The sequence below is a fragment of the Nicotiana tabacum genome, chromosome 3 (assembly GCF_000715075.1).
Source record: "Nicotiana tabacum cultivar K326 chromosome 3, ASM71507v2, whole genome shotgun sequence".
Taxonomy (NCBI): Eukaryota; Viridiplantae; Streptophyta; class Magnoliopsida; order Solanales; family Solanaceae; genus Nicotiana; species Nicotiana tabacum.
Window position 1 is genome coordinate 98,947,240 of NC_134082.1, and position 14,707 is coordinate 98,961,946.

The 14,707-nt window shown below is 35.2% G+C and overlaps 2 protein-coding genes across 2 annotated transcripts; one reads left to right on the forward strand and one right to left on the reverse strand.

The window, feature by feature from the left end:
- The first annotated feature begins 401 nt into the window (after nt 1-401).
- LOC107826752 (vacuolar-sorting receptor 6) lies at nt 402-5,489 on the forward strand. Its single transcript, XM_016653782.2, has 12 exons — nt 402-927; nt 1,931-2,623; nt 2,718-2,806; nt 2,924-2,993; nt 3,145-3,228; nt 3,328-3,404; nt 3,528-3,609; nt 4,218-4,300; nt 4,388-4,451; nt 4,564-4,692; nt 4,849-4,952; nt 5,058-5,489. The coding sequence occupies exons 1-12, from the start codon at nt 627-629 to the stop codon at nt 5,175-5,177; spliced, it is 1,896 nt and encodes a 631-aa protein (XP_016509268.1). The 5' UTR covers nt 402-626; the 3' UTR covers nt 5,178-5,489.
- A 2,861-nt stretch (nt 5,490-8,350) lies between these two features.
- On the reverse strand, nt 8,351-9,358 carry LOC107826746 (uncharacterized). The gene has a single exon (XM_016653773.2). It carries the CDS (start codon nt 9,356-9,358, stop codon nt 8,351-8,353), a length of 1,008 nt encoding a protein of 335 aa, XP_016509259.2.
- Between the last annotated feature and the right edge of the window lie 5,349 nt (nt 9,359-14,707).

Here is a 14,707-nt window from a genome sequence, read left to right on the forward strand (position 1 = left end):
ATTGTTCCATAAGAATAATATATTTAAAAATAATTTATGTTTTTAAATTTTTATTTTATCCTTAATAAGAAGTATTTGTAGCTACTATAGTAAATATTTATGAAACATGTTTAACACCATAAATTCGTAAACTTGGTGTAAATCAAATTAATCACGAAAATTGGGAGTAGTAATAACTAATTACTCCCCTAGAAAGGATACACATCCTCTTCCCCAAATATCATACTAATAAAATCAAATAAATATGTTTTTGATAAGCAAATAAATATGTTAAATGACAGTTGGGAAATGGAGCAGTTGCCATCGTGGTAGTTCCTGAGACTACTTCCCACCACCTTCCACCCGGAAAAGTCTTTCGTTTCTTCTACGTCATACATACAAATTAAAGAACTAAACTAAGTATTCAAGAAGAAGATACACACAATAACTCCAAAGTCGTCTTCTTCTTCTTCTTCTGTCTCAGAGTCTTCTCTTGACTCTTTCTACACCCCATGTAATGCAACTATCTGGTTTTTTCTCCTCTTTCCACCTCTTCAACTTATATCCGCAACCCCAGAAAATTAAAAAAGCCAGTAGCAAGTAGTACTACTAAATAAATTATTTCTGTACCTTTTCACCCTGCAAACATGGCTGCTCTCTTTTTCCTAGTAGTTGTTTTACCTTTTTTCTTGATAGTATCGAATGTTGTTGTAATTGAGGCAACATTTATAGTAGAAAAAAACAGTATAAGTGTTCTATCACCTTATTCAATGCACTCAAAGCATGATGCTTCTATTGGTAATTTTGGTGTACCTGATTATGGAGGTTCTTTGGTTGGAACTGTTGTTTATCCTAAGAAAGATTCCAATGGTTGCTCTTCCTTTGATGGTGATAAGCCCTTCAAATCCCAGGCTCATCGTCCTAATTTTCTTCTTCTTGATCGCGGAGGTAACCTTTTTAAATTTCTGATATGTAATTTTTACTTAAAAGTTTGATTTTGATTTGATGTAGTGTTGCCCACTATCGTTTTTCTTTGCTTTTGAGGGATTCTTGAAACTATATATGAGATGATGCACCTGAAGATCAGTGAAATTAAAGGACATTAAAAAAAAGATTATTCCTTTTGGATTCTTACTGCTAGCATCAAACTGTTGTGTTAGTATGTATAATGCAGATAAAGGAATTTAATTGTCCTTTGTTATAGTCTTAATTCACTTATGCATACCAACATCCCATATTTTTCTTCTTGTTCTTTTCTTCTTCTGTGATTATATTTTTTAAATGATTTATACCATACTCTTCCATGAATTTTATCCATCCAAAAACAGGTACTCCATTTTCCCTTTCTGGCTTTTGCACAATTAGTAGGGTCGAGAGTGAGAGCATAGGTGATAAAAAATTTAGTTTTTTTTTTCACTCCCAAGTCTCAAACAAAAGAAAAAGAAATTTATTGGTAGACGAGAAGAGAAGAATTCAACTAACACCAACAGAACTTTTGAAAGAGTGACATATTTTAAGATTGGCTTCCAAGTCTTAGAGACTTTTGCAGGTATTTCTTTAGTTGTTGAGACTTGACATTTTTTTAAGTTTTGCTTCTACGTTTAGTCTCAGAGACTTATGAGTTGTTTAACTGTTTCTTGGAGTTAAAGGAAGTTTCTGAATCTATTTATTTAGTTTAGCAGCCACTACTAACTGTTTGGATATTCATTTCTTTATGCATAATTTACTAGAAAGTTTGGATATAGATACAACAACACGCCATATCTAGATATGCCTAGTGAAGAAGTATATAGCACTTTGGTCAGTTGTTGACCAATGGAAAGCATGGGAGAAAGATGCACAAATGACAAAGGGCTAAAAAAGAAGGACGATGTAATTTCATATATATTGAAATGGTATCCATATCTAGATATTCTTTAAACATTTAAACAAACTGTCTTTTCTTTTCCAGACTGCTATTTTGCTTTGAAGGTTTGGAATGGGCAACAAGCTGGAGCTGCTGCAGTTCTAGTGGCTGATAGCATAGATGAGCCTCTTATAACTATGGATTCTCCTGAAGAAAGCACGGACGCTGATGGATACATTGACAAGATTGGAATCCCCTCAGCTTTAATTGGAAAATCCTTTGGCGACACATTAAAAGAAGCTCTGAAGAAGGGAGAGAAAGTTGTGATCAAAATGGATTGGACAGAGTCCATGCCGCACCCTGATCAGCGTGTCGAGTACGAGCTGTGGACTAATAGCAACGATGAGTGTGGGGTTCGCTGTGACGAGCAAATGAATTTCATTAAGAGCTTCAAGGGACATGCGCAGATACTTGAAAAGGGCGGTTACACTATGTTCACGCCTCACTATATTACTTGGTACTGTCCTGAAGCATTCATTCTTAGTAGTCAGTGCAAATCTCAGTGCATAAATCACGGGAGATATTGCGCTCCTGATCCTGAGCAGGACTTTGGGGAGGGGTACCAAGGGAAGGACATTGTCTTTGAGAACTTAAGGCAGCTCTGTGTGCATAGAGTTGCAAATGAGAGTAACCGTTCTTGGGTTTGGTGGGATTATGTGACGGATTTCCATATCAGATGTTCAATGAAGCAAAAGAGATACAGCAAAGAATGTGCTGAGGAGGTCATGAAATCACTCGGTATTTTTCCTTCAAGTAGATGTTTTCGGTTGCTACTGATATTTCCTACTATTCTCTTAGTTACTTATTCTTTGAGTTTTATTCGATTCGTCAGATTTACCTGTTGAGAAGATAAAGAAATGCATGGGTGATCCAGAGGCTAATGTAGAAAATACAGTGCTAAAGACTGAGCAAGATCTCCAGGTCTCTTCCTTCTAAAGATCTCTAATCATTTCTTATTCTTATATTGGTGACATTGTGTCTATGTTATCAAGAATATGTTACATAAAAACTTAACTTTTCTTTTGATTCCCTTGATAGGTCGGCCGAGGACCTCGTGGTGATGTGACAATCTTACCAACAATGGTCGTCAATGATGTTCAATATCGAGGTATGACGTTGATGTAGCAAAATAAGGCCCAATGTAAACTAACTAATTGTTAGCTATTCTATGATAATTCTTTCCAGGGATATATTATTCTCTGTGGATCTCTTTATCTCACGCTTTGAGTACTCAAATTCTTTTTTACTGTTTCTTTAAGGAAAATTGGAGAGGGCTGCTGTTTTGAAGGCCATATGTGCTGGATTTAAGGAAACAACTGAACCTTCGATATGTTTAAGCGGAGGTTTGACACTGTTTCATTCTTCATGATCTTGACTACAGAGCATATTGTGTTCAATGATCGGAATATGCTAAATTGTTGCTTATACTCGATGTATAATAGATCTTGAAACAAATGAGTGCCTTGAAAGGAATGGTGGCTGTTGGCGGGATCCAAAATCTAACGTAACTGCCTGCAAGGTATAGCAAATAATGCTCTCTGAATCCTTAAAAAATGATTGCCTTCGCGAAAAACTATTGTGTTATATATAACAACTTTTAACATGAGACTCATGCTTGCGCCTTGATCTACTTATTTTAAAGGACACTTTTAGAGGAAGAGTTTGTGAGTGCCCTTCGGTGAACGGCGTTCAGTATAAAGGAGATGGATACACATCTTGTGAAGGTAAGAAAGTGTTGCTTCTTGTTCTTTAGTTATATGTAGAGGTTGAAAACAAGTTAATTCACTCCTGGAGTATTACTTCACTTGTTTACTTGATGTGAACATATATACTAGAATTTAGTTTTAACTTTTTCTTCTCCGGTAAACTTTGCAAGATTAGCTAAATAGAAACATATAGATGCCCATTTGCTGTTCCAGATAGCAAAACCAAAGTGGCTTTCTCCGTATTTAATGTTCAATTTACAGGCTATGTTGCTCGGATCCTCCAAATATGTGGCTGCACCCCTGTCGGATCCTCCAAAATATGTGCCTTTTTTGGAGGATCCGAGCAACATTCCTTACAGGTCCTTTCTTGGTTTAGGAAGTTACCCCTCATCTCATCAAAATATTTCTTACTGAATTATTTCACTCCAGAATTACATCCCCACTTGAAATACTTTTAAGAGCTCAATCTTTCTTTTTGAGTCGTACTAGCAGTCCTCTTGCTAGGAGTTACTAGTGGCATACGGAATTCTAGACAGATAATTGGCTTATTGAGTTGCTAGTCGCTCTTGAAATTTAGACAGCTAAATTATTTTTCCCCATCTAACTGGCTTGCTATCAACTGACAGCCGTTGGACCTGGAAGGTGTACGGTAAACAATGGAGGATGCTGGTCAGAAACCAGAAATGGGGAAACATTCTCAGCATGCTCAGTTCAGTAAAATCATTACTTTCTTGAATCTGTATTTCGTGAAAGATTCAACCATTATATGTGCTTAAATTTGTTTGCTGCGAAGCAGGAGGCAGATCCATCAGGCTGTAAGTGTCCATTTGGTTTTCAAGGGGATGGCCATAAATGTGAAGGTATTTCACACTCCTCTTAGATCCTTTCACGAGAGCTATATATTTCTCTTGTTCTTTTCACATTTTTTAGAGTGCTGATATCACATATCCGTTCTTTTCAATTTTATTCCAGACATAGATGAATGCAAAGCAGGATTTGCTTGTCAGTGTGATGGCTGTAGCTGTAAGAACACATGGGGCGGATACGATTGCAAGTGTAAAGGAAATCAACTGTACATAATGGAGCATGATACTTGTATAGGTAACAAAAAGTTGATTCAGTACTATTAGCAAATGTTGTTCAACTTTTATGTTAGCAGAACTCTGATTTGAAATGTATAATGTCCTACTTCCCTTAAAAATGCCATTTCTTGAAAATATGGACTTAAACTCTTTCACCTTGTTCCTCATTGTACAGAAAGGCACTCATCAAAGGTTGGACGGGTCCTTATATTCTCTATCCTAGCCATTGCAGTGGGTGCTGGAGTAGCTTGTTACATTTTTTACAAATATAGACTTCGGGTAAGCATATCGAGTAGTCACCTGCAGTTTTTTCCCTTTTTTACAATAATGTAATTTTGTCGAATAGTCATGCTCTTTATTCTAACTATTCTTAAATTTATCTAGTCATACATGGACTCGGAGATTATGGCTATTATGTCACAGTACATGCCTCTTGATAACAACCATCAGAATCAGGTTGTTGTCCATCACGAAACTGAACCTCTGCGACAGAGCTCAGTATGAAGAATGTCGACTAGTGCAAACGTATGATTTTCAGTTCTTCTCTTGGGACCCTTTTTGAAATCATGGATCTTGAAGAAGCAGGAGCACAAAGAGTCACATTTAGAAAAAAACTACAACGAGATGCTCGTTTGCCAACTGTTTGAGTCCATAAAATTGGTTTCCCTCTTTCTTTTTCTTTTATGGGTAACGTGGTTTCCCTTTCTGTATATAGAGTTCTGAGATGTAAATGGAGGCTTCATCTGTGCAAAAGGATACATAGAACGACATACACTTGCAAAAAGGAACACAAGGCCTTTTACATTGTCCAGAGTATACTATTTATGTCTTGTACCTAGTAATTGCTATACCATTTAGTAATTCTGCCTATATGGTGTCGCTAGAAGGAACATAAGTATCCAGCAGCTGAAATGCTGAATCCATCTTGGTTATAAATTAGAAATCTGATGCATTTTGCATCGGTTCCGCTCTAGGCATAAGGGCCATAATGACCAGACGTCTCCTTCCAATAGTTTGTTTCGCGCAAGTATGTATGTATGTACGTACGTATGTATGTATGTATGTGTATATATATATCTATCTATATTATATTAAAAGCATGAACCCCTTAAGTTAAAAGTTGAATTACTAAAATGCCCTTCTTATTTGCCTAAATATTCTACTTCTAAAAATATTTAAAAAAAAAACGTTTTGATTAAAGTGGCTTTTCTAAAAGTTGTGTTTATTCTTATTAACAACTAAGCTTTCTTTCAAAAATAGTTTTAACCATTGGATTTCAAAAGGTTTTGTTCAACCATTGTCTCTGGAAAAAACCTAACTACCTCACTTAGGGTGCATTCAACTATCCGCACCCATTCAGATTGTTCCACTTCTAATTGAAAAAATTATATTATAAAAGCCACAAAACTTATATAGTGAAGTGATCCGTAAGCTTATGAGTTTTTCTTTTGTTCTAGATTATAAAACAAATGAAGTTGTTCTTTTGGCTCATGTCAAATTTTATTAAAGAATAATGTGTGAATTCCCATTCTTATGAAGTGAAGGCTCGTGATGTCGAGACAAAGGAATGCACATACCTTATTTATTGGACTGAAGTTCCAGACTCATTTTACTAATGGTTTTGCAAAATGTCATGTCGATCATGCGTCGTTAGTATATTTGCCAAGTTGACTATGAAGAAGCAAACTCCCCCAGGTTTATGGGGTTGTGGTACTAATGTTTCAAACATATGTTCTCCTTTCATATTTTTATTCTTTGATCTTTTAATTCTTTTCTTCATACTATGAAAAAAACCCAAATAAAACAAGTGTCACTTGGCCTCTGCATTACTGGAGATGGAATTAGATGGCAATGTCTATTGATATTTCAGAGACTAAACTTGGCTTACTTTAGCACCAGTTAACCACCAAAGGTAGTGTTAGAGCGGTATGCACAACTCTATTGTTAACTAGAGAGTCTTGAGTTCAAGCTATAGTTAGCATGCCTTATTTGTTTATCAGACGTTCTTCTTAATTTAACCATCTCTAATATTCTCAATAATTTATCAAAATTTGATTTAATATTTATCCAATGTAATTTTTTTCCTTATAACTATTTACTCAAAGTCACCCCATTAATCCTAGCTAAAAGTCATTATTAAATTAAAGTCTAAAGAAACGAACGGTTACATTATATCAAAATCTAAAATTCTCCATTTGCTAATACATTCATACAACAATGCCTCTTACATTTTTTTAATATTCTCATTTGGGTTTACTGCCTCTCAACATATCTTTAAATACTCCCATTTTTATTATCTTCTATTTCCTCCTCCAATTTTGATGTATATATATGTGCACTTAAGTAGATTTGATTCTTCTTCTTGATGACCAATCTTTTATTCCACTCATCAATCAAATATTAAGAAATATTTTTTACAATAATATCTTTCATAAAAAATAATTAACTATGACATATCAAACACACAAGTGATGGATTTATTATTTTATCTTTATGCACATTAAGTCATCTTGAATTATGGTTGTTCTACTCGATAATTTTGATTTTTTATATTTGGACTTCAGTAGTGAGCGACACTGCTTTTTATTTTTTCCATTTCCCTCATAGTCGATTGATAGAGTATTTTGCTTTCTTTTTTCCTTTCTTTGAGTTGCTTATTTTCAGTTAAAACATATACATACATAGTATTTGCTTTGTAACAATTATATTCAATGCAACTATTGGCTATTCAGTTGTTCTAATAAAATGATTTGGTACAAAGCTATTTATTCTAATTTTTATTATAGGTTTTTGTGACCTAAACAAACAACATGTAAGTTTTTTTAAAAAAATAATAATAATATTTAATTTCCTACCGTTTAAAAATTCTATGCTTCTTAATATCTTTAGTGTGATGATAATTTGATATATGAATGAGATCTATCTATATTTATAATTTGATCAATATTTGAATTGATTACTTTTATACGTCCAAAAGAAGCATTTTCTTTCTAGCAAAAAGTTAATCATTTTAATAGATATTTTATTTAAGTTTAGATATTATTGAGTTAAATGAGTTACTTTATGTTTAAAGTGGAATATTTTTCACAAATCCATAAATGTTTTCACACGATGTTAAAAGAATAAAAAAGTTGATTTTATCTCAATCTAACTGGACTTAAATTGGTGCTATGATTATAACATATTCACTTTACTTTCAACAACTACTTGCAAGTATCCCATATATATGTCGAGTTAACAATATATTAATTTTCTTAAGAAGTTATCTCACATAGAGAATCAAAATAATTAAACTAGGATTTTGAGATTAATAGTGGCGATGAAAATAATTGAATAATGTTAAACATTTTCTAATCCAGTTAACCTCATTTTATTGTGGATTGAACTAATAATTTATATGGGTAGCTTCATTAGAGGTTAATGATCTAATGGAGGAAGATGAAAAAAGCGGATAACATCTCAACTCTCAAGCTTACATTCCCCAGATTTTCACATTGCATTTTTTTTTTACTTTTTCATAAATTTTTTTATCTTCTATCTTTCTTATTCTTTTTTTTTTTGGTAATTAAATTTTTTATTAATCACCAAAATATTTACAAGTAATGAACCATAGCACGACTACATCACAGTCTGCTATCTAACTATGCAACTACAAAAAAAAATACTTTCTACTAGAACTAACTAACTACAAACTGCCGAACCATTTCTTTAATTCTAGTAGGTGCACGGATATGACACACATATGCAATTTCCCTCACCAATTGTTCTGCACTCCTTGATCTCTCTTCAAATCTGTGTTGATTCCTTTCGATCCATATTGTATGCACCCATTCTGTATATGTCATCTTGAATACCTGAGCTTTCTGTGATTTACCCTTTGCTTTTTGAATGATCCATTTCTCCAGTTGTTCCCATTTTGTTGTTCTGAAGCTAGGAACCTTCATCCATTTTAGTACCCCTTCCCAGACTTTGACAGAATAAGGACACTCCATGAAGATATGATTTCTCGTTTCACCTTGACTATTGCACAGCTTGCATTCATGATCCACATTTACAGCCCAGGAAGCAATTCTATCCACAGTCAGAAGTCTGCCCTGCATCTGTAGCCATACTATAAATTGCGCTTTTGGCCGAGCATTATTTCCAAATCTCAATGTTTTCCATGAAATTTTCTCATTGTTCCCCATTAACTGAAGATATATCTGCTTAATCAAACTACCAACAGTGTTGTATTGAATCAGTGGCAATGTATCTCTTGCCTCGAACAATTTCCTTACCATCCATCCAGCCTGTTGAGGAATAGCCATTTGACAAAATTGTTGATTCTTGATATAGTATGCATGCAGCCATCTGATCCATAGTCTATCACACTTATGTTCAATATCCCAACTAGCTTTAGTTATTGCAGCTCTATTCCATAATCGCATGTTTATCAAGCCTAGACCACCCACTGACTTTGGTGTGCAAACCTTCTCCCAAGCTAGTAGAGCTTTTCTAGTGATTGTGTTTGTGCCCGACCACAGATAGCTTCGACAATAGGCCTCAATTGTATTTAGCACTTTTGAGGGGATAGCAAATAATTGGGACCAGTAGGCTTGGATACTAAAGAGAACAGTTTGAATTAGCTGAGCTCTACCTGCATATGACAGCTTCTTGGCAGTCCAAGAGGTGATTCTAGCCACCATCTTGTTAATTAATGGTTACCACTGGATTAATGCGATCTTTTTTGTAGCTAAAGGTATTCCCAGATATCTGAAGGGGAGTTCTCCTTTGAGGAATCCTAAAAACTTTAGGATTTGATCCTGCACACCTTGAGCCACCCCTCCAAAATAAATGGAGCTCTTTTCTTTGTTGGCTTGAAGACCTGATGCTTCTGAGAATTCTTTGAAACATCTATGTAGAGTAGCCACAGATTCAGCATCTCCTCTAGAGAATAGTAATAAGTCATCTGCAAAAGACAAGTGAGTCAGAGCTAGTTTAGAACATTTTGGGTGGTACTTGAATTCTTTGCTTCCTTTCACAGCATTGAGGTTCCTACTAAGATATTCCATGGCAATTGCAAAGAGAAATGGGGAGATTGGGTCTCCCTGCCTGAGTCCCTTAGCTGCATTAAAGGGAGTTGTAGGTTCTCCATTCACCATGATAGAATAGTTCACTGTCTTAACACACTCCATGATCCATTTAGTAAAATTCCTAAGAAAACCTAGCTCATCTAGGACTTGCTCCAGATACACCCATTCCACTAAGTCATAGGCCTTTTGGAGGTCTATTTTTATCATGCACCTAGGAGACACATTTTTCCTTGTATAGGACTTCACCAGCTCTTGAGCAAGAAATATGTTATCAGATATCTTCCTTCCTGGAATGAATCCAGTTTGAGCCTCACACACAACTAATGCAATGACTTTTTGGAGTCTTGATACAAGAACTTTAGAGATGATTTTGTAGAGCATTGTACAGCAAGCAATTGGACTGTACACCTTCACAGTTGCTGGATGATCATTCTTAGGAATTAAAGTGACAGAAGTACAGTTGATGGATCTATTCATCTTGCTGCTTTCAAAGAATTTCTTTACTGCTTTTATGATCTCAGGACCAACAGTTTTCCATGCCTTTGTAAAAGTAGGCATTATACCCATCCAACCCAGGGGACTTATCATTTCCAATTGCTTCTAATCCTTCAGCTATCTCTTGATCAGTAACTGGAGCACACAGCAAAATTCGTTGCTCGTGATTAAGTTTAGGTCTCTTACTCATTGTAATCTTGTTGACAGCTTTGAGGGTACTATTAGAGGTCCCCATCAGTCCTTTATAAAATGACATAATTTCCTCTTTTAGTCCATTTGGATCAGATAGCAGCTGACCACCTTGTAGGGACTTGAGATCCTTGATTTGTTTCCTGTGGCATCTTTCTTTCATGGCTGCAGCAAAGTAATTAGAGTTTGAATCACCTAATTGTATCCATTGTGCTCTAGATTTTTGCCTTAGTATACTTTCTTCAATCAGGCTCCATTTCTCTAACTACATTAGAGTTTCTTTCTCCTTTATCACAAGAGTATCATCATAGTTTGCTCCCATTGCTGCCTGAATTTTTTAAAGGTCCTCTCTTGCCCTGTCAATATTCTCTATAGTTGCCTGAAATTCTCTTTGGTTCAGTTGTCTGAAGGCTGATCTCATTGCCTTCAACTTATTCCAAACATTCTGCATAGGGTCACTATCCAATTTCTTCTTCCAGTGTGCCTCCACTATCTCCAAAAATTGTGCATGTTCTTCCCATATATTGAAGAACCTGAAAGGAGCTCTGATTTTTTGGTTCACAGTGTGTAAAGTCAACAGCATAGGTGCATGATCAGATATGTTAGGTAGATCATATTCTAACACAATATGACCCCAGTTCATCATCCCAGTCATGATTACCAAAAGCCCTGTCTATTTTACTACTTACTCTCTCAACTCCTTGCTGCTTATTTGACCAGGTATAGTAGTCACATTTCCATTGTAGTTCACTTAGTAAGGTGTAATTAATACGATCTGTAAACTCTTTAACCTCATTAAAAGTCACAGGATGGTAGCTCCTTCTATCTCCAGTTGTTAGGATTGCATTAAAATCTCCACAGACTAACCATGGACAGTTAGTACTATTTGATATATCTTGCAAACTGGTCCACAAACTTCTCATTTCTTCCACAGTGTTAAAGCCATAAACAATAGTCAGAACACATTGTAGTTTATTAGAGGTGTCTCTAACTTCACAATGTATTAACTGAGCTTCCACCTTCAGGGCATTTATAGTATATTCACCTTGATCCCACATCAACCAGATTTTTCCATTTACTGCAGCAGAGTAGTTATTTACTATCCCCCAGTTTGAAGCAATATTTGTAGCTATTTTTAAACTTCTATGTTGCTTAACCCTGGTTTCCAGCAGGCCCAGGAGTTTGATATTTTTTATCCTTATATACTTCTTTAGCTCTTTTTGTTTATACACTTTATTCACACCCCTAATATTCCATATAAGCCAAGTCATTGAGCAGTGATCAATCCACCTGGTTCTGGTGGTTCTACTTGTTTTGTTCTCAGCACCTCTCTTTGTTTTTGTCCCTACATTCCCATTCTTTGCTTTACTCAACATAACAACACTCAATTGTGGGAATTGATCAAATTCAGCTCTGGGCTAGGAACCTGCTCCTTACCTTTAGAGGTATTCTTTGACACTTCAACTGGTGTTGTTACTTTGCTGTGTGCTCCATTGTCCTGTTGTTGCAGCATTTTCATACCTTCATTAGCTTTAGGTTGAGTGACTTCAACATGGACTAGTTGCTTTGTATCTGCCAGTTGGCTCGTAGATGAAACATCTTTGGGCTTCCATTCCTGGACCACTTTCTTCTGCTCTCCTCTTCTTCTATTCTGTATTGGTCTTCCTTGCTGCTCAGGTTGCTTATTGCAAATGTGACTTATAGTTAGACATTGAGTGCAGAATTGAGGTTTCCATTCAAATACCACCTCCTGCTGAAATTTCTTTCCATTTGGCTCCATAACCACAATTGTGTCAGGGAGTGGCTTTGATACATTAACTTCAATTAACATTCTAGCATAGGAGATCCTTGTTTGTTTAGTCGTACACTCATCAGCAAATAATGGCTTCCCCAATGCACTTGCTATTCTACCCAGTGATCCACAACCCCAACAACTCATAGGTAATTTGGGAAATTTCACCCACAATGGAATCTCTGTCATAAACTCTTGACTGAAATCAAATGCAGGAGTCCATGGTTTCAAGATAATTGGTCGATTTCTAATAGAGTACGGCCCAGAAAATAGAATTTCATTCATATCTTTTGTATTATGAAATCGAACCACATAATACCCCTCCCCATGCAAAAACAGATCTGGCATAGTTATAGAGTTCCACATTTGAGAAATGTACCTATGCATGACTGAATATCCTGGTGTTTCCCCCATCACATAGACAATGAGGGCATTTTTTCACTTCTCCGCTTCTTTTTCCACATCACTCTTCTCAAGCTGGACTATAGTCTCCCCATTAACAATTTGAGGTGGAAAGTAGCTTAGGGTCATATCATTCTCTGCAGCTCTGTTTCCAGCAAACAAGATGTTCCACTTTGTCTTCACATCCTCATCTTTTCCTTCATTTGCTTCCTTATTTGCCTCCTGATTTTCACATTTGTCTGTTGTTTGAACCTCCTCCACTTGAGCAGGAGTAGTTACTTTTTGGGCTGGCTCTTCACTTTGTTTCAATTGATTTTCATTCTCCAGTTGTGAAATCACTAGTACTGGAGTTTTTGCTTCATCCACCATCTCCGCTATAGTTCCCTTAACAACTGAGCTCGATGAAGGTTCCAGATCTGGGTACTGTTCCATTGGTATTTTTGCAATTGGTTGCTTTGATGTTGAAGCAATCGACTTAGTTTGAACATGCACGACACTTCCAAAAGCTATTTGTAACTCTTCTTAGGTCGTCCCCTTCCCCGACCTCGTCCCTTTCCCATGGACCTCCAGGGCGCACGTTAGTCTAACCTGCGCTTAGAGAGAAGCTGGAGTGAAGAGAGAGAAAAGCTCTTTCAAAATAGCTTACACATTAATTTTAAGTTGGAATAATAATTTTTTTATTACACATTAATCTTTCTTATTCAAGTTAATATATAATGACTTAAATGGGTTATTTGATAACTAAAATGAAATGTTTCTTACAAAGCCAAGTCTTCAAAAAAATTTAATATGAGATATTAAAGAATCATGAAGTTAATTCTGTTTTAATTTCAACTTAATATGATCAGACTAAAAAAATTTGAAAATTTTTATATTTGATATTTTTAAAAATTATTGATTTATAACAATGTCATGTTCATACGGATATGGTCGAACTAAGGCAAATGGCACAAGGTACATACCACCATCTAATACTTAATATCGTTAATTTATTTATTCCTTACTTAATTTTATTTATATATATAAATCAAGAAAATTACTAACATGCAACTCAAACATTAAAATTTGCACCCAAAAAAAAAACTCAAACATTAAAATCCACCAACGCTTTTTTTCACAGTGAGAATTAGGGTAAACTATTACAAGTAGTTTAAGCCACTAATATTTTTCTTACTTAAAATAATGCTTACTATATAAATATCTTTAACTTGTTTGTGTATCACATGATTCTCAAGATTATGCGCTTGATATATATATCAACAGAAAAAACATATTTAAATATTTCAGAAAAAAGTAATTAACCTGAAAAGATAAACGCACAAAGTATTATAACTGAAGAATATACAACAGATAAATCCGGTCACAAAGTATTGCTTCCGACATCAATTGGATATTTTCACTAATTTAGATGAGTCGAGCAATCATTGATCATTCACATAAACTATGCATTTTATTCTTAGAAGTATAATTATTATTTACTCAAAGCTTTTTAGTAATATTGATGTTATTTTACAGAATAATATACTACTTGGCTCGACATCCACGTGCAACGCACGTGCCGAGGAACTAACTAGTATATATATATAACCTGATCAACCAATTCTACAGACATATATATCCATTTTGAGATTAAAATTTGTTACGCAATCCTGATATACAAACGCCCTTCTAGATTTTGGTTCAGAAAAGCTCAAAAAAAATGTGCCAGCTTATGTTCCTACATTCTTTTTGACTTCTAAGATTTATCATATGATCCAGATATATGTATATCCTTTTCGATTGTTGCTGAGAAAACTCAGATGTATTAAATTAATAGGTTTGTAAGGAACAGACCATTGGGGAAGATGGGAGTTTGAGATTTATTAAAATGTCAAAAATATGTGTGTGTAATATATAAATCTTTTCCAGTTCTTGAACTTGCAAAATCGTGTAAGGGTAGAAGAGGCTTGGGCTGTTTCCCGATGGAAAGCTAACAGTTAGATGTGCTCTGCTCATTTAGTCATACTTTAAGGATCGTTTTTGTTTGCAACAATATGTAAAGGATGAAATTTAAGAGGTTTTCTGCCCAAAACTCTTCAAGGGGC